General features: G+C 43.8%; 1 protein-coding gene across 8 annotated transcripts in view; it reads left to right on the top strand.

The window, feature by feature from the left end:
* The window catches only part of TSGA10 (testis specific 10), a 93,740-nt gene that overhangs the window by 41,439 nt on the left and 29,579 nt on the right, over positions 1-22,722 (top strand). For all 8 annotated transcript variants that reach the window (XM_025178620.2, XM_075916692.1, XM_075916708.1 and 5 more), the window contains exons 12-13: positions 16,999-17,054; positions 18,090-18,258. In XM_025178620.2, coding sequence (XP_025034405.2) covers positions 16,999-17,054; positions 18,090-18,258 — 225 coding nt within the window. The remainder of the gene's footprint in view (positions 1-16,998; positions 17,055-18,089; positions 18,259-22,722) is intronic.

Here is a 22,722-nt window from a genome sequence, read left to right as displayed (position 1 = left end):
CAAGAGTACTACGCAAAATCTGCAGAGACGAAGTCATAGTCATCCTGATAGCTTTGTCATGGTCCCGTCAAACTTAGTATCCATACCTCTACAGGCTAGTGGTTCAGCCTTCCTATCCATTACCACACTGGGCAGATCTTCTATCTCAGGACAATGGGAGGATACTGCACCCACATCTCCATACCCTACATCTTCAGGCATGGCTTCTCTCTGCTTCACAGAGATAGAAGACCAGTGTTCTCAGCAAGTGAAGGAGATCCTCCTCCATAGTAGGAGACCATCCACATGCAAAACTTACCTTTTTTTTTGGACAGCAGGCCAAAGTAGAACCCTGTATCTCTCCATTAAATATCATCCTCGACTACATTCTAGACCTTATAGCATTGGGACTGTCAATTTCTTCTCTAAGAGTCCACCTCTCTGCAATAACAGCATTCCACACCTCAGTGGATGGCTTCTCCATATTTGCCTATCCTATCATGAAGAGATTCCTTAAGGGACTTCACAATATATACCCACCCCATAGGTACCCACCTCCCTTATGGGACCTAAATCTTGTCCTGGATCCCCTCACCAGGCCTCCCTTCAAATGACTAGCTACCATGCCACTTCCTTTCCTTGTTATGGAAGTGTGCTTCCTGATAGCTGTTACCTCAGTTAGGAGAGTAAGTGAACTTGGGGCATTAATGGCAGAACCCCCATACACAGTTTTCACAAAAGATAGGGTCACATTGAGGCCTCATCCGGAATTCCTACCAAAGGTCTGTATGGTATTCCATCTGAATGAACCCATCATACTACCTACCTTTTCCCCAAAATCTCATGTCATCACAAAGGATGCTAGCTTACATACTTTAGACATTCAATGGGCTTTGGCCTTCTTCTTGGAAAGAACGAAATCATTCCGCAAATCCCAAAGACTCTTTATTTCTATCACTGAATGATCCAAGGGCACACCCATCTCATCACAATGAATTTCAAAGTGGATATTGACATGCATAGTCAGATGTCACATCCCGGCCAACAAACCACTACGATGCCAACCACAAGCACATTCCACTTGAGCTACAGCTGCTTCCACAGCCTTTTTGAACAATATCCCCTTAAGAGACATTTACCGGGCAGCGACATGGTCATCAGACCATACCTTTGCCAAACATTATGCCATCTTGCCACACAGTCCCAATTCAGTGGTTGCTACAACGGTGCTCTCCATCACCGCTAAAAACTGACTCCGGCTCCCTCCAGCCACCCATATTGAATACCGCTTTGTAGTCACCTGGGGAGGGTTGTGGAGCACCCACGGAGACGCCACTTGAAGAAGAAAAGAGAGTTACTCACCTCGTGCAGTAACGAGTGTTCTTCGAGATGTGTGTCCCTGTGGGTGCTCCATGACCCTCTCTTCCTTCCCTCTGCTCAGAGTTATAGTTACTTGGACGGAGACGAGGAACTGAAAGGGAGGGGATTGAGCCGTGCACTAGCAATGAGGCGGGAGCATCTCGAGACACCCCCTGCGCATGCATGGCCCAACCCGGGAAACTGCTTTGCAAAGCTTCGATCTGCGGCTCAGGCCAACCCTTCACATGGAGTGGAGCACCCACGGGGACACACATCTCGAAGAGCACTCGTTACTGCACGAGGTGAGTAACTCCCTTTTCCGCATTCTTTTTTTGAAATGTACAAGAGCCCCACTTCTTCAGAATCAACACTCCATGTCAATGTAATGGAACTACACACAGTTTGCAGTTCCTGTGCACACTATATGCCTCAAATCAAAGACAAAAACATATAGATGATGACAGATAATGTAGCCTGAATGATCCACATAAACAAACAGGGAAGAGTGAGATCCCACTCCAAGGCCATAAAACTCTGGACATGGTATCCACAACTCAATGTCATCATATCAGCCACCTACCTACCAGGATCTCAGAATATCATGGCTGATGCATTAAGTTGAAGTTCTTCTTTAAGTGGTCCCTGTCGGTGCTCCACTAACGGTGTCGGGCTCGTCTCGGCACCACAGCTCGGAGACTTTCAATAGCTGTGTTAAACCGGGTTGTGCATGCACGATCCACGGCTCATGCCATTCGCACCCTTTGATCATCGCATGCACCCGGCTCCTGCTCAGTTCCTCTCAACTGTCCTCGGCAACAGAGGGAGCTCCTTTCCCTTCAGCATTCTTTCAAACCCCTCAGGAGATCTATAAATAATTAGCTTTGACGTCCAAGTGGTCTTTCTCAGCGCCAAAATTGGCTTCAGTGCCGACAAGCGGCACCCACGCTTCAAAGGTGCCAGCACTGCTCTGCTCAATCCTGAAGATGGCGCTGGAGCAACAGCCACCCTCTCGGGCAGGGTCGGCTTGGAAAGAAACTCCACCAGCACTGGCAAGCAGGACGGTGCCGATGTCAGTACCGCAGAGCAGTCCCAGGGTGCAGACAACTCTGGCATTGGCAGAGGAACTGTAGCCTCTAGTAAGTCAAGTGCCGGCACAGGAGGAGGAGCCGGCACCGGTGAAAACAGCTGCAGAAACACAGAGGCAGCAGAGTCCTTGTTCCCTGTCTCCAATGTTCTTACCGGGACCCTCCCCTTCGCCTCTGCTATACTGGTAGCCACTCCAAAATGTCTACCGTCAGGACAGTCCCAGACATCACTACCACCACAGGCACTATTCGCTGTATAGATCCCGCACTCATTATAATGACCATTATAGACATCGATCCTACTCCCCGCCACAGAGACGGTCAACACACTATTCTCATTCTCCGCATCCAAGTTACAATAGACGATATACAAGCTGCAGATTGTCCAGGTACTGGTCACCTCACCCATCTGATCGATACTACGACCACCATTATGATTCCTCGTATTCTTTGTGTTATTGTTATTGCCAGCGTGCACATCAACAATCTCCACGCTCTGATCCACCATCAGTGTGATACATGCCACCACAGTCACAACATAATCGCCAAGTGACCCCTCCTGTACGCAGTCCGGGTGCACCCTCACAGCAGTCTGAGCTAGAAGAGGGCCAACTGTCGGAAGTGGAGGACTAACACATAGAGAACCCAATTCCTGACCGTTCATCTTCCTCTCCTGATGAGGCGGTGTTCCCAGTGGATATGTCTCTGCCGGATGATTTCAAACAGTTCCAGGAACTTTTTAAATGGGTGGCCCAGTCCCAGGAGGTCCAATTAACAGAAATACAAACAAAACAGTATTGGCTACTGAAGAATCTTCACCCAAAACAGAGTGCGAAAGTTGCCATCCCTATCGACGAAGCCATCATGGAGGCTGTGGAGGTCATTTGGCAGACACCAGCGTCGGTACCACCAACCTGCAGGAGAGCAGACAAGAAATATTTTGTTCCTTCCAAAAATCTAGAGTCCCTGTTTAATCACCCACAGCCGAACTCCTTGGTGGTAGACGTGGCACAACAGCGTGCCAAAACACCTCAGTACAAGACAACACCAGATGTCAAAAAGTTAGACATATTTGGTAAAAAAGTATATTCTTCCACAACCCTGCTCTTATGCATAGCAAATTATGTTGCCTTGTTACCTAACCACAACTTTGATAGCTATGAGAAGATAGCACAGCTCCTTTAGTATCTGCCAGAAACCAAGTGCCCCCTCTTAAAGTCCTATGTGCAATAAGGTTTTGCAGGAGTGTGAGTGGGCTTACAAATTTCATTAGATGTGGCAGACACAGCGGCCTGCACCACTGCGACAGCAATAGCTATGAGGCGCTCATCCTGGCGGTCCCCAAGGAGCTTGAGACAAAAGTGGAAGCCCTCCCGTTTGATAGAAACAAACTATTTGCTGAAAAAACAGACGAGGTCCTCCATTCGGGAAAGGATTCCTGCTCAATGCTCCATACTTTGGGGATGTATACACCTCCCTTTAGGTGCAGGAGGTACTATCCCTATCAAAGGAGGTACGACTACCCCTTTCAGAGGCAACAACATCAACAACGACCTATAGACCAATCTCACCCAAGACAATGCCCACAGCGCAGATGACCCCAACCATCCTGTACAGCCAACAAGCAAAATTCAAAGCAGCAAGTTTGATGGTTCTGTCGAGGGCATGTAGCAAGTCCTTCCAGTAAAGATCATAGAGCAGGTCACCTACCTCTTTCACCATCGACTTTGATCTTTTCAAGCTCAATGGGCAGCTATTACATCAGACCGCTGGGTATTACAACTCGTGGTATCTGGGCTCACCACCCCCTTTACCAACATACCACCGACAAATCCACCAACCCTGTCCATCTTCAACGACCCATCTCACGAGACCCTGTTGAAAGAAGAGGCCCAGAGTCTGCTGTCCATAGGAGCTATAGAGGCCGTTCCTCCCAAGTTCAGAGGAAGAGGGTTCTAGTCACGGTATTTTCCTCACAGAGAAAAAAAACAGAGGGTGGAGGCCTATCCTTGACCTCAGTAAGCTGAACAAGTACCTCCGCCATCAAAGGTTCAAAATGGTGTCCCTTTCCACAATAATACCATCATTGGACAAGGACAATTGGTTTGCAGCCCTCAACTTGCAAGACGCGTATTTTCATATAGCTATCCATCCAGCTCACAGACGTTTCCTCAGCTTCACCATTGGCGACAATCATTTTCAATACCGCATGCTACCGTTTGCCCTTGCATCAGCCCCCAGAGTTTTTTCAAAGACTCTGGTGGTTGTAGGGGCTCACCTGCGGCGCAGAAGCATAATCATATTCCTGTATCTTGACAACTGCAAAGGCACGTAGAGGCTAGAGACACTACACATGATCACGGTAGCCAAACAAACCTTCCAGTTGCTTGGACTCATCAATGAGCAAAAATCGACCACAGATCCCACGCAGATTATGAATTTTATAGGTGCATGACTGGATTCCACCACCTCTCGTGCATAATTACCTCAAGAGCGTTCACAATTTCATGTTAATGAACCTATCGTTTTGCCAGGCTTTTATCCAAAATCGCATGCCTCTGCTCAAGAATTGCTACTCCATATCCTCCATGTAGGTCAAGCTATAGAGTTTTATATCGACAGAATATGAACCTGGTGCAAAACTGACCGCCTAATGGTATCCATAGCGGATCGCTCCAAGAGCAACCCATTAACTTCCCAGCGTCTTTCAAGGATCATAGTTTCTTGCATCACTACCTGTTACTTGATCCGCAACAAGCCCCTTCAGACCTTACCTAGGGCACACTCCACCAGGGCAATAGCAACATCCACTGCCTTTGTCCATGGAGTCTCACTGCCAAACATCTGCAGGGCAGCCACATAGTCCTCAAACTTGACCTTTATGAACCAATACGCAATAGTTCAGCAGTGGGCAGCTGATTCCTCGGTGGCTTCAGCAGTACTTTCTGTCATTGAGAAACCTTAACTCTGGGAATGCAACAGGAGGTACTGCTACATAGTCACCATCAGTGGAGCACCCACAGGGACCACTCGAAGAAGAAGTTACTCACCTTAGCGCAGTAATGATGGTTCTTCGAGATGGGTTCCTGAGGGTGCTCCATGTCCCGCCCTTTCTCCCCGTTCCGGAGTTGTTGTTTTTTGTATCTTTGCAGATACCGAACGGTGAAAGGAACTGAGCGGGATCTGGGTACACGCGATGATCAAAGGGTGTGAATGGCACGAGCCGTGGATTGTGCATGCGCGACCTGGCTGAACACAGCTATTGAAAGTCTCCGAGCTGCGGCGCCCGACACCATCAGTGGAACACCCACGGGGACCCATCTTGAAGAACCATTGTTACTGCACGAAGGTGAGTAACTTCTTCATTCTTGACTATGAATGAGAAATCAATGCCTGAATAATCCAGAGCATATTTCATCTATGGAGATTTCCCCACAATAGACTTCATCAGCACAAAACAAAACAGCAAATGTCCAGCTTTTTCCTCCAGAGTGGGTCTGGAATCAGGATCCAGCAGTGACGCATTTTTCATTCCATGGCAAGCATCTCTTCCACATGTTTTTCTTCCCATCTCATTGTTGTCCAGGGTCTTGCACAAGATCAGAATCGATAGCATCAGCATGGTCCAGACAAAGCTGGTATGCATACTTGAAACAGGGGTCATCATGTATACTGCATTTCTTCCCATTTTTTCCAAATCTCTTTCAGGATGCAGGTCAGACTTCACACTGAGATTTAGAGTTGCTCCATCTCAGAGCCTGGCTCTTCAGTGGTTCCGGGGTAAGCCGATAACTTGTTCTGAGTACATTAAAGATGTCCTCTTATGCTACAGAAGACTTATATTCCACATATGCTTCCTAGGCAAAACAAATAACTCCACTGCTGCTTCCATACCAGTGGTCCTAGACTACATGCTCTACCTTAGGAAATCCAGACTTTCAGTGCATTCACTGTGGGTGCAACTCACAGCCATTACACCCTTTCAAGACAAAGTGGACAGTCTCAAAGTTTTAGTCTTTTCTCCCCCAGTTATCAAAGATTTCTCCAGGGAGTGTGCATCCTCTACCCAGAGCCCTAGTACCCTATGGAACCTGACTTCAGTACTTCAGTCTCTCACAACTACCCCATTTGATTCTTTGGCCAAATGTTTTCTTCTACATCTTGGCTTGAAGGTGGCTTTCCTAGATGCAATCATGTCTGTGAGACATTTAGGAGAAATTTGTGCTCTTATGACTGGACCACCCTATGTGTTTTTTCTCAAAAACAAGGTAACTCTCAAAGCTCACCCCAAAATTTTCTCTAATATTTCTTCTTCCTTTCACATCAGTCAGCCTATCCACCTTCTCAAAGTCATCCCTAAGCCTCATAAGGACAGGAAGGAAGTGATTTTGCACACCCTGGACATCAGAAAGACAGCAGCCTTTTATCTAGAACAGGCCAAATTGTTTAGGAAAACTACTAAATGGCTGTTCTTCACCATGGACTACTTCAAAGGCAAAACTATTTCTAAGGAGAGTCTTTCCAAATGGATTTCAGATTACATTCAGCTCTGCTACCAATAGTATGACCTACAGGCCCCCTCACAGGCTACAGTACACTCCATAAGATCTGTAGTGACATCAGTTGTCTTTTCAGTTCTGCACAGTTGTCAGCCGACGGTCAGGGCAGTGAGTCCCTTATGACCGGCTGAAGTTCTTTTAAATTGTGCTTGGTTCTGTTACAGCAACTGAAGGAGTCAGGTTAAAGCTTAAACAGTTACTATTTTATTGTTACAGGGTAAATTTAGCTGTTAAATGCTACTACTGTGTTACAGATAACACAGACACTACAAAGGACAGGACAGAAATTACACTAATAAGTTACTTACAGGTACCATGAAACCCTTTGGTTCTCTGAGCTCTTATTAAATGCATGCAAAATAGACACATAGCAGGTATATATTCTCACCCCTGCGTTCCAGACGTGGCGTGGCCAGCGTCTTTCTCTCAATCCCTCGGGAAGAAGTAGGGCGAGGTTGGGCGTCCCACAGACCTCGGGAGACAATCAATACCTGCCAGCAGGTATAGATGATTGGAGCTCAAATAGGGTGGGCTGCTGAACCTCTTTTATACCCCTTGGGTCATGTAGGCTTCTTCCTGGGCTCAAGTGGCCATTAAGGAAAAATGGCTTTGAATGCCAAGTTTCCCACGAAGGGTGCAAAGCATAATTTACACCTGGGAAAATGCAGACAATGGGCACCTCTAGTATGTGTTGGGCGAAGATTCCTCTCTGGGACAGTGCAGGCGTGTCAATTACTGGTACTAGCCATCAGGGCGACGGGAGGCCCCGGGTCATCAGCTAGCCCATTTACTGTCTGGTTTCTGTTTATGGTAGAGTCAGGGACAGGCAGCAAACCTGTGTTCCCAGGGCATCAAAGGCTGACTGCCTTTCTCTTGCTCTCTGGGGGGGGGGAACAAGATGGGGTTCGTGGAAAAACAAGATGGGGTTTTGTGTCTGGCTACATTCCACCCCCTTGACACGCCTCACTATGTCCCAGAACGCAAGATGGCGGTGATGCCAGCACCCTTTGCCCTCCTTGGAGGAAGCTAAAATCGCCCTATCAGCAGGGTCTGATCAGATAATTTGGATCAAGGGATTGATTAGGATCACTTCCCAACGCCATATACCAGATTTGTGCAAAGGAGGTAGCAGTGTACACAAAATACCTAACAATACATAGAAACATGCAGCAAGCAATTACAACAAGTAAAATGGTTAATATAGTATTTACAATAGAGTGAAGGAAGGGAGTTAACGAAAGTCCTAGGTGTTGGGCTAGACAATCTAGCCATGAGGCTTTACATTTTTAGTTACAGCATGTGTTATCCCATACCATTTGTTGCCACTTCCCTTGCCTCCCCCCTTGACCTCCCCCCAGAGTTATTTAGAGGATTGTGGTAGTCGCTGTCATTGAACCATACCGGTCCCCATCGAAAGATGTCACTTTGTTTCACCAGTCATTTGGGCTGAGAGGGACAAACTCGATTCCCAGTCCAGTAGAGGAGTCAAGTAAGGTGTTCTGGTACAGCAGTAGCAGTTGGGATGAGGAAGAAGACCATGGCGAGTTGGAGTACCATGTCTTATTTCAATAGTCTGTAACTAACAACAGTGGTTGCAAGCGCTACAACAGCAAGCGGTATATATATATACAAAAAGTTCATGGTGGTTTCCCGGATCCACACCAGCATTGGGAGGGATCCATCCCACTGGAGCACTGTTCAGGGCTATTGCCTCAGTTTCCTGTAAGAAAACATAAGGTTTGCTGGTCTTGGATACAATCCAAGCCTCAGTGATGGTTATTGGTGTTAGCCCAGCATCTGCAGTTGTCCAGACTCCTTTTCCCTTATAGGAGTGCAGTACATGGGTTTGTGTCCCCAAATTGGGGTGTTGGGACAAGGGCTATTAAGTGGTTTAGTCCCATGACTGTAAACAACCCTGTTGCCACTGGGGTTGAGTAAGCAAAAACCAATTCCTGAAACAATTTCCATTCCAGTTAAAACATACTTCCACCCTTGCTTACTGGTGGGTAGTGTACCAATATAATTTACTTGCCAGGTTGCCCATAGTATTTTTCCATCTCTTAGCCTGGCAAATCATTGCCTTTCTGTTACATGTTTTCTGAGTTCAGCACATAGGGTGCAAGCTTGTACCAGATTTCTGGCTTGTTTGTGGGTGATAGGCCACCCCCTGGCATGTGCCTGCCACACCAGCTTATCGCTCTCTGTGTGTCCCAAGGTTTCATGTAGCCAAATGTACAGGCGTTCCCAATCCACCTGGGCAGCAAAAATTTGTACTGCTGCATCTGCTAGGTTATTTAGCTATGCAGTCAGGGTGTTATTCTTTTGGACACATGACTTATGCTTAAGGCATTTTGGGTTGCATACTGGTATATCCATTTCCAATATTCCAATCTCCAAACAGGCTTTCCTATTTCCCAGTTATTATTCTTCCAATTAGTTATCCACTGGATGGCTCCAGCCCATACAGCATAGGAGTTAGTGTAGATGGTACTGGCCCCTGCCTCACAAGCTAATTGATTGCTGCCAGCTCTGCAAGCTGAGCTGTTTCTTCTATGTTTGTGGTCAGGGGTGCAGTGGATGTGTCTGCTGAAACAGCAACAGCCTTCCCTGTCCACTTTCCTTTGAAATAGCCAGGCAGCCTGTATTTACATATAATGTTGAATTTAAAAGCAAGCCAAAAGTGTTATCAACTCAGCCTTGAAAAGAGACAGTGAAGTTTCAAAGCTTGAATTTCTAAACTAATAATTTGGTTTCTAGAAAGTTAAATGTCCTTACAAGTTGAATGCCCAACAGAAGCACTAACCAATTTGTGCCTTGTCTATTTGCAATTTTAAGCAAGAGGACATTATCCAAAACAAAATAAAACTAGTTAATTTGAAATCCACAAAATAGAGTTACAATATATAGAGCTCATTCCTTATGCAGTTAACCAATTAAGTTTCAGTAGAATTCTTAATTTTCCTTTGCAGATTTAACAAAGGTGTCCATAGACAAAATGTTTACATTTGATTGTTTCTTTGCATAGATCGTTTGCACAGTGCTTAAGGAAGAGGCTGCAAAGAAACAAGGTGTCATTTTTAAAACAAGATTTCCCTTCACATATTATTACCATTGCTTAATTTTTTCCACACTCCCACGGAGTCCACCTTTTATCTTCACATTCCCTCAAATCACTTGCCTTGTCCTTTCAAAGAAAATGTCTCATTCCTAGTAACTTTCCAATGTCTGCCTTATTCCTTCAACTATGCCTATAGGGCTCCAAACTTTTTGCCTTCCCCTTCTTATGGTCCATCCTAATTCCTGCTAAATGACCTTTTTACAATGACACATGTTTGTCTACTATTAATTTGGTAAGGAGGGTGAGCTTGTTTACTAAGCCTCATACCTCCTGGTCCTTTTCTTAAGCATATTCCTGAGGGAAGAAAAATAAATACATCTGAGAGTTGCTTTAACTCTCAGCACCCATCCTTAAGGGAATCTAGCTCTGTCTAGGTACTGAGGGACATGCATGTCTACCTCTCCACTTCTGCAGCAGAGGCTTTTACATTTTTCCAGTTTTATATCTGGATTCTTATATTCAGACAATTTTGAAGAACACCTCATTACAGGTTTTCCATAGAAGACAAAAGCTGCAGCTGTTTCCCTCTCCTTTGAAGTTGAGGGTTTACATATCCACAAAGTTAGTCAATTTGTCTTCTAGGTCTGAAATTGTTTGGACAGCAATTAACACTTGATCAGACCAAGGGCTATGCCCGAACCTTTGCAAGATTTTGTTCAAAAGGGGTAACATCTTTTACAAATGCCAATTTCTCAGTCTTCTCTCTGCCTTCTTAAAAGACTGCTTACATTTAAACTTTTCCTAGTATACCCAACCTCCTATTGGGACTAAAACAGCAATACCAATATCTCCTTTTTCTTTCTTTTTTTTTTTTTTTTTTTTTTTAGGAGGGCTACAATTTGAACTTTCTGGTCTCAGGTAGTTTGCTGATAATACTATTACCTGCAAAGCTTCTTTGTGCTGTCAGCTAGGGCATTTGCACCACAAAGGAAATCACAACCTGTTGTGGCTCCTGGAGCTTTCACAGCATTTTAGTCTGTTTGCAGTTTTTACTCATTCTATAGTGTATATGGCATGTTACAGGAAAATGTGCAATCTTTGTTTACAACACTACTTAGCCACATTAAACTTTGCATATAGTGTAACTCTTTCTTTATGCTTACAGTTTTCCTGTTCCTTCATTAAACAACTTGGACTACAATGGTCTTACCAAACCACTTTGTTTTAAACCTACAAACAAGATTACTGGACCTTGAAAACTTCATATTATTTACACTATATATATATATATATCTACACACAGATACACATACATTCTCTCTGAACCTTTCTTACACTATTTCTACATAGCTATACAACAATTACATTCCCTTTTTATTCATTGGGGTAGTTCAGTTCCAATAGAACCCCTTCCCTTTAGAGTTCTTTTAGCAGTCTCTCTAATCAAATGTACGAATTTGAATCAAATTTGCCTGGGTTATTTACAGACATTCCTTTGGAAAAAAAGGGCCCATTTTTCCTTCAGAATGACTGTAAAGAAACCACAGTTTTCTATCTACACCATTTTAGCATTTGTACAACTGCTCAATTCTCTCCATTCTCTGCAGAGTTTAAATTCTCTGTGTTTTCCTTTTCTTAAAACACTTTCTTATCTCTAAAATAAAAAACTGGCCTTGTTTCAGATATTACTCTTGTAAGTATGTTTAAGGATTTAGATTTCCAGTACTTACTGCCTTTTTCTCAGTTCTACCACAAGGCTTTCAATCTTATCTGTTACCTGCCTGCTTGTCTGGGCCTGATCCTGTTTTCCATTTCTGCCTGCTTGTCTGGGCCTGATCCTGTTTTCCTTGCTAAATGGAAAGTGGCTCCTTTCCACAGACTCAGGCTTTGTCCCATTCTTTAGCTTGCAGGCAGTTCTATACTTACAGAACTGCACCCACAACTCCTCAGGATTTCCCCAATCCTTTCCTAACATTTCTCTATCCCATTTTGGGTTGCCCCAACCTTCCTGGGCAAACCCTTTCTCTATACCACTAAAATCCATGTCTATCATGACAGGCTTCTTGTTGCTGTATGTGAACCAGTAGCACAATCCTGCCGACTACGCCAATTCTGTCAGCCGACGGTCAGGGCAGTGAGTCCCTTATGACCGGCTGAAGTTCTTTTAAATTGTGCTTGGTTCTGTTACAGCAACTGAAGGAGTCAGGTTAAAGCTTAAACAGTTACTATTTTATTGTTACAGGGTAAATTTAGCTGTTAAATGCTACTACTGTGTTACAGATAACACAGACACTACAAAGGACAGGACAGAAATTACACTAATAAGTTACTTACAGGTACCATGAAACCCTTTGGTTCTCTGAGCTCTTATTAAATGCATGCAAAATAGACACATAGCAGGTATATATTCTCACCCCTGCGTTCCAGACGTGGCGTGGCCAGCGTCTTTCTCTCAATCCCTCGGGAAGAAGTAGGGCGAGGTTGGGCGTCCCACAGACCTCGGGAGACAATCAATACCTGCCAGCAGGTATAGATGATTGGAGCTCAAATAGGGTGGGCTGCTGAACCTCTTTTATACCCCTTGGGTCATGTAGGCTTCTTCCTGGGCTCAAGTGGCCATTAAGGAAAAATGGCTTTGAATGCCAAGTTTCCCACGAAGGGTGCAAAGCATAATTTACACCTGGGAAAATGCAGACAATGGGCACCTCTAGTATGTGTTGGGCGAAGATTCCTCTCTGGGACAGTGCAGGCGTGTCAATTACTGGTACTAGCCATCAGGGCGACGGGAGGCCCCGGGTCATCAGCTAGCCCATTTACTGTCTGGTTTCTGTTTATGGTAGAGTCAGGGACAGGCAGCAAACCTGTGTTCCCAGGGCATCAAAGGCTGACTGCCTTTCTCTTGCTCTCTGGGGGGGGGGGGAACAAGATGGGGTTCGTGGAAAAACAAGATGGGGTTTTGTGTCTGGCTACAACAGTTCATTAACAAAAAGATGACTAATGAGATGAATACAGGCAGTCCCCAGGTTACGTACAAGATAGGGACTGTAGGTTTGTTCTTAAGTTGAATTTGTATGTAAGTCGGAACTGGTACATATTGTAGGGGAAACTCTAGCCAAACATTTCTCCAGAGCTCAGTTTTATTCTCCCACACCTCACTTCCCTCAGTCCTTTATTCTCAAGCTGAGGTGTCTGCTGAGAAAATCCGCTCCACATCTCCCTGGTCTGCTGGGGGGGGGGGGGCGCTAGCTTCGTGTCTCCCTGGTCTGCTGGGGGGAAGCAGCTAGTGCGGGGTTGCCTCACCCCGTTTGTAAGTAGGGATCCGATGTAAGTCGGATCCATGTAACCCGGGGACTGCCTGTACTTTATTCCCATCTCAGAGGGATAGCTGCATAGACTGTAACTTTAAAAACAATGAGTAGTCATGTGGCACCTTAGGCTAAGTCTACATACAAAAAAAAGTCAGATTTGCGTATCTTTTCCCACTTTTTTTCCAAAAGAGGCTTTTCTGAACTTTGGCCCGTCTACACAGGGCCAAATTTTGGGAAAAACTCCTCTTTCGGAACATCCCTTATTCCTCTCAACTGAGAGGAATACAAGGATGCCGAAAGAATATGTCCATTTTTTCAGAAACTGTTCCAAAAAAGTAGATGTGTTCCTTGGACGTGGTAGAGCTTTTCCAGGATACCTCTGGTATACCAGAAAAGCCCTGCAGTCTAGACATAGCCTTAGAAACTAACAAAAATATATAATATTGTGCGCTTTTGTAAGACCCACTTTATTAGATGAGTTGTTCGTACCATAGCTATACAGTAATGGTCTATATCCTCCCTTTCCCGTGAATTACAGTTTTGTTTATTCAGCCCAAAATTGTATTGCCCTTTTTTATTGCAGTTGGGTCTGAATAATAACATCCTTTGCATACTAATGAGATGAATACTTTATTCCCATCTCAGAGGGATAGGGTTTGTCTACATAAGAAAGTTGCACTGATTTATTTAATTTAAACTGAACTCCGTATGGACATTATTATTTCAATTCAAGAGTGTTCAGTTGAGTTTAAACTTGATTGTTCGTTAAATCTAAAGTGAAAGAAATCACTCTTGAAACATAAATAAACTTGTCTACACCAGTTTTAACTAAATCGTTTTAAGGATGCTCAGTACCTTGGAGGATGGCCCATAAGCTAGCAGCATAGCAGCAACAACTTTCCTGTTACACTGGTCTACAATTTTTTAGAAGTCGTCTGCTTCAGAGATAAAATGTGCTATGTATTTTGATGTGCTGAATTCAAATATGACAGTTAAAACAACTGATTGGCTACTGTTTCCAAGATATTTAAGTTTTTATTTTATGTCTATGTATATTGTGTAGATAGTAGAGATTTAATCATAAATTGTAAACCTAGGTCTTTTCATGTGTTTATGGTTGCTTTACATGATAATATTTCACCTGTCCAGTTTATGTAACACTTTAAAAATCAGCAAAAGGGTTATATAAATAAAATGTATTATGAAACAAAAGGCAAAAAACTATTATGTACATAGTTTAGTCCTATTCAGTGTCTACTCGGTGCTTCTTGGCTTGTCTCTTGTATTCATTAAATGGAGCATCTCTTGTCACTGTCCAGCAATAGTCTGCAAGCATTGATGGGCTCCATTTGCCCTGATAGCGTTTCTCCATTGTTGCAATGTCCTGGTGAAATCACTCGCCGTGCTCGTCACCACTGCTCCGCAGTTTGGTGGAAAAAAATCTAGAGAGTGCAAAAAATGTATCTTTAGTGACATGTTGCAACCAAGGCTTTTGTATGCCTTGAGGAGGTTTTCCACCAACAACCTGTAGTTGTCTGCCTTGTTGTTTCCAAGAAAATTTATTGCCACTAACTGGAAGGCTTTCCATGCTGTCTTTTCCTTGCCATGCAGTGCATGGTTAAATGCATCATCTCGAAGAAGTTCACGAATCTGAGGACCAACAAAGACACCTTCCTTTATCTTAGCTTTACTTAACCTTGGAAATTTTCCATGGAGGTGTTTGAAAGCTGCTTGTGTTTTGTCCATGGCCTTAACAAAGTTCTTCATCAGACCCAGCTTGATGTGTAAGGGTGGTAACAAAATCTTCCTTGATTCAACAAGTGGTGGATGCTGAACACTTTTCCTCCCAGGCTCCAATGACTGTCGGAGTGGCCAATCTATCTTGATGTAGTGGGAATCTCTTGCATGACTATCCCATTCGCAGAGAAAACAGCAGTACTTTGTGTGTCCAGTCTGCAGACCAAGCAAGAGAGCAACAACCTTCAAATCGCCACAAAGCTACCACTGATGTTGGTCATCGTTTATGCACCTCAAAAGTTGTTTCATGTTGTCATAGGTTTCCTTCATATGGACTGTATGACCAACTGGAATTGATGGCAAAACATTGCCATTATGCAGCAAAACATCCATGACTTCTAGGAATAACATGATGCAATTCATATAATGTATGACACAATACCAGCTTCAGATTGCATCATTCATTATTTTGCCAAAAAAGCAAGTACTGTCCAAACCCAGTCATAGATTTATTCATAGATCCAGTCAAAGATGTATTTTAGTCATTTCTGGTTTAAATTGAGATCTCTTCCCTTAATAACTCACGGTATGTCTACACTACCACCCTAGTTCAAACTAGGGTGGTAATGTAGGCAACCGGAGTTGCAAATGAAGCCCGGGATTTGAATTTCCCGGGCTTCATTTGCATAAAGCCGGGCGCCGCCATTTTTAAATGTCCGCTAGTGCGGACTCCGTGCCGCGCGTCTACACGCGGCATGGACTAGGTAGTTCATGAAACGAGGAGTAACGGAGTAGGAAACGAGGAGTAACGGTAGGTAGGAAGCCTAGTCCGCACTAGCAGACATTTAAAAATGGCAGCTCCCGGCTTTATGCAAATGAAGCTCGGGAAATTCAAATCCCAGGCTTCATTTGCAACTCCGGTTGCCTACATTACCACCCTAGTTCGAACTAGGGTGGTAGTGTAGACATACCCTCACTTATCCTCTGCCATTTGCAAGTCAAGGGTCGTATATACTGACCCAATAGCATATCTTGAAAACTAGAGCCAATCAACAATTTTAAGCATCATTTTCATTCTCAGTGACCCAGAATTAGTAAATGTTGACTACATTTATTTCAGAAGCATTTTGGCTGTAGAGCAGTGTTATTGAAGCATTAGGAAAAATAAATGTTCTTTCAAAAATTGTTTCTCTTTATAGGGAATGGGGCCCCGAATCATAAATAAATTTGTGCCAGTTAATCAGTGGACAAGATCATCTTATTTGCTCCGGTAGGGGGGAAATGTGTCCATCCAGTTTTGGGTCCTCTCCCGCTGGACCTGTCTCTGCTGCTTTTGTTTGTTGTTCCTCCCCAAAAGCAGCAGAATGAAATTGATTTGATTCTTATTGGTATCCCTGCTGTCAGCACAATTAAATGGTAGCAGCAAAAGCTGACACTCATTAGTTTTCATTCAGCTGCATTATAAGTAAGTTTTGAGAAGACAGAGCTAATTGTTAGTAGTCTTCCAAAGACAGCACTGTGTTAACATTTGGTTCATATTCAGGAAATTATCTTTGTAACCATAGAGGTTGAAGAAAGGAAAGTTTAAAAAAAATTAGATTCTGCAGAAGTTAATATTATTGATTTCTCCATTTACCAGTGACAAGTAAGTAATTAGACTTTTACATGTGCTGGCCGTAGTAATGTACTGCCTTTATGCCAAAGTATATAATATTGACACAGTGATTCTCTATAAAATATATAGTGAAGTTCTGCAAAATCAGAAGGAGCTTGTAAGTTTCAATATAAACAATTAATCAAGCATTGAAATATTGACAGCCAAGAAGAAAAACAGTATTTCTGATTTTGCTCAATCTTTTTCATTCATTAACTAGGAGCAATAAGTTTTACTAAACATTTTATTTCTTTTCAAGGAAGAGACCATTTCAGGTTTGAAGGATTTCATTTCTGAGATGGAGCAATCATCAAAGTAAGTCTCAGATTTCAAGTACAGCATCATAGAGGTTTTAGTTTGACTACTATAAAATATGTGAAAATCTTACATTGTGAGCATACACACTGAAATCAAAATGTATTAACAAATAAATTATTTCTAATCTATCTTCTTACTGGAAGATTTGCCTGGTGTTACTTGGTTCCTTCAGGGATGAGGGTGTGTGGGGTGCAGGAGTCAGGACAGGAGCTTGGGGATTTGGTAGGCTCAGGGCAGAGGGCTGGGCACATGAGGGGTGCAAGAGTCAAGGTTGGGGGGTAAAGAGGGACTCAGGGCAGGGGACTCAGGGTGTGGGGGGGTCAGAAGTCAGGGTTGGAGATGAGGAGGGGCTCAGGGCAAGAGAAGGGGGTTCCAGAATGTATGGAGTTGGAAGGTATGTGGGGGTTCAGGGCAGGAGTGGAGGCGGCAAACACAGATGGCCCACCATCTGTCCCCTAAAGCTGGCCTGGGGCAGCAGCAGCCACACTACCTGGCTGCTGGTTTTTCCCCAGCACCAGCTTGGCGTGGCAGTGGCCATGCAGCCCAGCTGCTCCCTGGGGCTGGCCTAGGGTGGAAGGAGCTGTGTAACGTCCTGCCAGCTGCTCCTTGGGGCTGAGGTGCTTGCAGCTTCCTCTGGTCATTTGAGAGAGTATAACTGTCCTTGCTATCACATCCTTCCCTTTCTGTTTGATGAGAAACCATCACATCCACACACATCCCATTGTCCTTGCACAACCAAACCCTTACCTTGCTTTAAGTTAGGATAAGAGGAAGCAGTATGCCAAATTTAGTTGTCCTCGCTTTTACCCATTAGGAGAAGTTTTTGAACAATGGACTCACAGACAGACAGATGCACATTTCTAAAATATATAGTAAGAAGATTAAATGTCACTTTTCATTTTAGACCTGTTTTGCTTAATATTTATTTGTAAACTCTTTCACTCTTTGAAAACATATCAGTCTTGGTGGATTAATTATTATTATTTTATTAATTTAAATGCTTATTACATCCCTGTCTTATTTGCTGCATAGACAGTCTGCTGAAGCTCTTTGCATCTGTGAGGAAGATATAACCAGATTGCGCCAACAACTGGATGAAACCAATAATGAACTTGCTCAGACTGGAAGGGACAGAGAATCATTAGTTCAAGAGAACGATAGGTTACAGGAGCAACTTCATAGAGTTAAGAAGGAAAATCAGGTATGTCTATGTACAAAAAACTATGCTGAAAGGTAAAATTGCATATTTCCCAAAGTGTTGCATGTAATTTATATGCTATTTATATGCAAAAGAACTAAATTCAGATCTGCTGACTGGTTTATAATCTCAGCTCTGATATTATCATGCTCAGTTTCCTCCTACACCTCAATTACCTTCTGCAAGGGGTGAGAAATAAGCTTTTAGGTCAGAGATTCTCAATTTTTTTTTTCTTAGAGTAGATTATAGAGAGTATCTTCAGGGGCTACTACACTAATTTCTTACATAGAAAAGTAATATTAAGAAAGTATTTAGTACTTTAGTTGTCTTTTGGGTGACACATTCTTCTCCGTGTGCTTGTTCACATCGATTTCAGTGAGGTGTGTGCATTCTGGATACATGATCATTGGAAAGTTTTCTCCTTAACTGACCATTGGGTCAGATGTGGAGCTCCTTAGAGTGGTGCCTCCATGGTGCTTAATATAAAGCCCTGCTGACCTTTCCCCCCTTTGGTTGGTTCCTTCTTACCTCCATGATGATCACTGGAACAGTGTTTGTCTTTCCTGGCAAGTGCTCCTTTATCTCGTTAGTTAGTTCCCTTGGGTATGTCTACACTACCACCCTAGTTCGAACTAGGGTGGTTAATGTAGGAAACCGAAGTTGCAAAGGAAGCCCAGGATTTAAATATCCCGGGCTTCATTTGCATCTTGCCGGGCGCCGCCATTTTTAAAGCCCCGGTAGTTCGGACTCCGTGCCCGCGGCTACACGCGGCACGGAGAAGGTAGTTCGGATTAGGTTCCACCTGGATGGAAAGAGGTGTACCGGTAGTTCGGATTAGAGAGCCTAATCCGAACTACCTAATCCGTGCCACGTGTAGCCACGGGCACGGAGTCCGAACTACCGGGGCTTTAAAAATGGCGGCGCCCGGCAAGATACAAATGAAGCCCGGGATATTTAAATCCTGGGCTTCATTTGCAACTTCGGTTGCCTATGTTAACCACCCTAGTTCTAACTAGGGTAGTAGTGTAGACATACCCATAGTTATTTAAAGTTTCTCCTAGTTAAGAGTATTCTGTTTTGATTATGGACGAGGGTTCTATCCTTTCTCTTTCCGCCACTTCGCTCAAGAGCATAACTCAGACCAGGGGTTTAAGCTATGTGGCAAGTCTATGCCAACAAGTGACCCACCTGATGAGTGTTTGAAAAGCCTCACAGAAGTGCACCAAACATAAAGCTGTAAAAATTGTCATTTCGACAAGGACCAAGAAAAAGAGGTATTTTAGATTAAAACAAATCTTAATGGAGTCTGCTTTCTGACTGCAAATTGTGGATCCAAGTGAATCAGTGTGGAGCAGCCTAAAAAGCAGCCCAGTGATCCTCAGCACCATAGTGTTCCTCGCACTGTTCTCATTCACCGATGCCACGTAAGCAAAAGGAAAAGGCTGAGCAGAGCCATTCACCAATGAGGGCATCTCAGCCTTCAAGGCTAAAAGTAGTTTATCCCCAGTAGGAACACTAAACATCCAAGACTCAGGGGCCAGGGCTATTGACTTTGGTTCCCATTGTGCTTCTGTCAAGTCAGCATCTAATCTGTATCCTCCAATCTCAGGTGGAGGAATTGGATTTCCCATCCACCCTGACACTTTTGAAGCTACCTCATTGAGATGGCGGTGCTGTTAAGGACAAGCGTTCAATGCTGCCATTAAGGGGGAATACAGCTATGTTATGCCATTTTTCCTCAATGGCCAGAGCTGTTCTCCTAGGTGCCAGTCCCACTTGCTATCAATCCCAGTCACAGTTGGTACCCCCCGCATGAATGAAGTAGCACCATTTCTGGCACTGACAGAATGGCAGTGATTCCTGATCCTGGCCAAGTATCGACAATCCTCATTGGCACACCATTCAGCAATGGCACATTCAGCAGAGGTTGGTGCCTCCATAGTTTTCCAGCTCCAGATAGGAGCTATCAGGATTAGAAGTAGAATATGTTTACTCTTTTCTCACAGGTATGACAGCCAATACCTGCCTGTAACCTAAACCTGGTATTAGCTAGACTTATAGGACCGCCTTTTGAGCCATTAGTTACTTTTTCTTTACTCTCTCCTGGAAAGTGGCTTTCCTGTTTGCGGTCACATCAGCCAGGAGGATGTCTGAGCTGAAAGCACTAACTTTGGACCCTTCTCCTCCCTTATAGAAGGCCTTCTATAAGGACAAGGTGAAACCCAGCTTCACCCACAGAGCCTCCTGTGAATATAAAGGTCTGCCTGTGAAAGCAGCTACTCACTGGAAACGCCTCCTGACTATGAGACTGCACCACCCCCAACTCCATCCCCAGCTACATCTCCTGTTTGGGGCACTGCAGCCCCACTAGTAGCAAAGTTGGTGACAGTACAGATGCATGGCTGGGAAGAGCTGCCAGTACGGGACACTGGCTCCTGGGAGTGGTGACACCATGCTTGTCTCCTTTAGCCGCAGCATTTTCTGGGAATAGAGCCCTGCGAATTAGTGGATACCAATGTCTATCCACAAATAACTGCATCTGTGGGTAGACATTTGTATCCATGAAGGGCTCCACTCATCCAGCCTTCCTCCTCTAGGTGGTGACCTGGTTCCATATAACACCAGGCAATTGTCTGCCCATTTTTTACCCCAAGCAACACAGCAATGCTAGAGAATGACAGCTCTAAGCACTAGATGTTAGAAGGGCACTATCATTCTAAATCGAGTGCACCAAGCCATTCAGAAAATCGAACTGTTTGTGGCAGCAGTGGATAGCATGAAAGGGCTCTCAGTCTCAGTGTTTCTCTCACAACACGATGCTTACTTTTGACAGAAGGGTTTTCCAATGATTCCTTAACTCTGACCCTATCTCTGGAGAAAAACTTGGAGGTCACCTGCTTGGAATTGATATTAAGAAGCACTTGAAGAAAAAACACTCACCTTCTCGTAACTGTTCTTCAAGATGTGTTGTAGCCAGGAGTAGCTAGTGAGAAGGAACTGAAAGGGGAAGACTCATCAGGCTTAGCACAGCCAACCCAGTGTGTTCTGCTAAAAGAAAAACTTTCTGATGATCATACACACAGTGCATGCATACCTGATTAAAAGGGATATGAACAACACATCTTGAAGAGATTTCTTTCCTTTTAAAAATAAGTATTACACTATTATTTTTCATTCTTCCTTTTAACTCTCCCTCCCATGAGTTTTGTTCCTTTTTCTCCTCTTCTTTCTTGCACATGTTTCTCTCATGCATGCATGTCTTCTCCCCTGTGTATGTTTCCCTGTCATCTGGTTGCCCTCTTCGCTCTGAAGATGTTTTCCTGCAATTTGGTTCACTGTTCTTCTGGGTGTGCTGCCTAGTCACCTAGTGGTCTTCTCTGATGTCTTGAATGTTTTATTCTTTTCTTTTATTGCCATTCTTCCTTGCTTGTGCTAGATCATTTTGCTAAATAGAAGCTTGAAGGAAACTCACATTTGCTCTTCTCTTCTTAAATAGCAGTGGTATAACATATGCTTTATTTTCTCACAGAAATTGCATTGATTAAATATATTTCTGAATTGATTTTATTAAAATTAGTGCAACCTCTCCTTGTGTGGACATTCTTAAAAGGCTGTTATACGTATTGGTATTTGGTTTAATTTTTGTGTGTAGACCAGCTGGGAGAGAGAGCAAAACTTAGTTGCGGCTTCTTGTTTCAAGTTACTTTTACAGGGTTCCAGATTTTTCTTTGCAGTGATGAGTCTAGATTCCTGTGGCAGCAGTTGGAAGGAAGAAAACCAGCCTCCTGTAATCAGTCAATCTTCATTAGACCAATAGGAAGTGCTTTGTAGATTTAATCATTTTGCTCTTGCCCTATGGAACAGTTTTATCTTGGACTCTGTCTCACAAATAAATCAGAACTTTTTAAAATCCTATCTAAGAGGTTACCTCTTCTCCCCTAACCTTTTGTTATTTTGTTGAAGAGCTTTAGCACCAACTATCTTTGCTCCTTTTTATAAATCATTGTTCTTCATTGAGTAGTGTCCCCGAGGGTGCTCCACTCGAGGTGCTGGGCTCATCCTGGCGCTGCAAACTGGAGGAATTTTTCATAGCAGTAGCCCCCTACCGGACTGCACATGCGTGACTGCTTCCTCGTGCCTCTCAGCTGAGCGCGGTCCGGTCCTGTCAGTTTCTCTCCAACCGTCCGCAGCCGCAGACGGAGTTACATTAGACTCCCTTTGCCTCTCTGAGGGGAAAGGGAGATCTCTTAGTTAGACTTTGTTTCTTGTTATATGTAGATTAGTTGTTTCAGTTATAGTTGTAGATTAGTTGTAGTCCCGTTTTTTTTTGTTGTTTTTTTTTTAAAAGAAAACACAACAACAACAACAACCGTTTTTCTCTTCTGACGGTCAGTCCATGCCTAACCAGCATTGACCTGACTGAAATTGACTTAAAAAAAAATAGAAAGGAGGGAGAGCAGAACGACA

The sequence above is a fragment of the Pelodiscus sinensis genome, chromosome 1 (assembly GCF_049634645.1).
Source record: "Pelodiscus sinensis isolate JC-2024 chromosome 1, ASM4963464v1, whole genome shotgun sequence".
Lineage (NCBI taxonomy): Eukaryota > Metazoa > Chordata > Testudines > Trionychidae > Pelodiscus > Pelodiscus sinensis.
The sequence above is the reverse complement of the archived record's forward strand: the minus strand, read 5'-3'. Positions and strand labels throughout refer to the sequence as shown.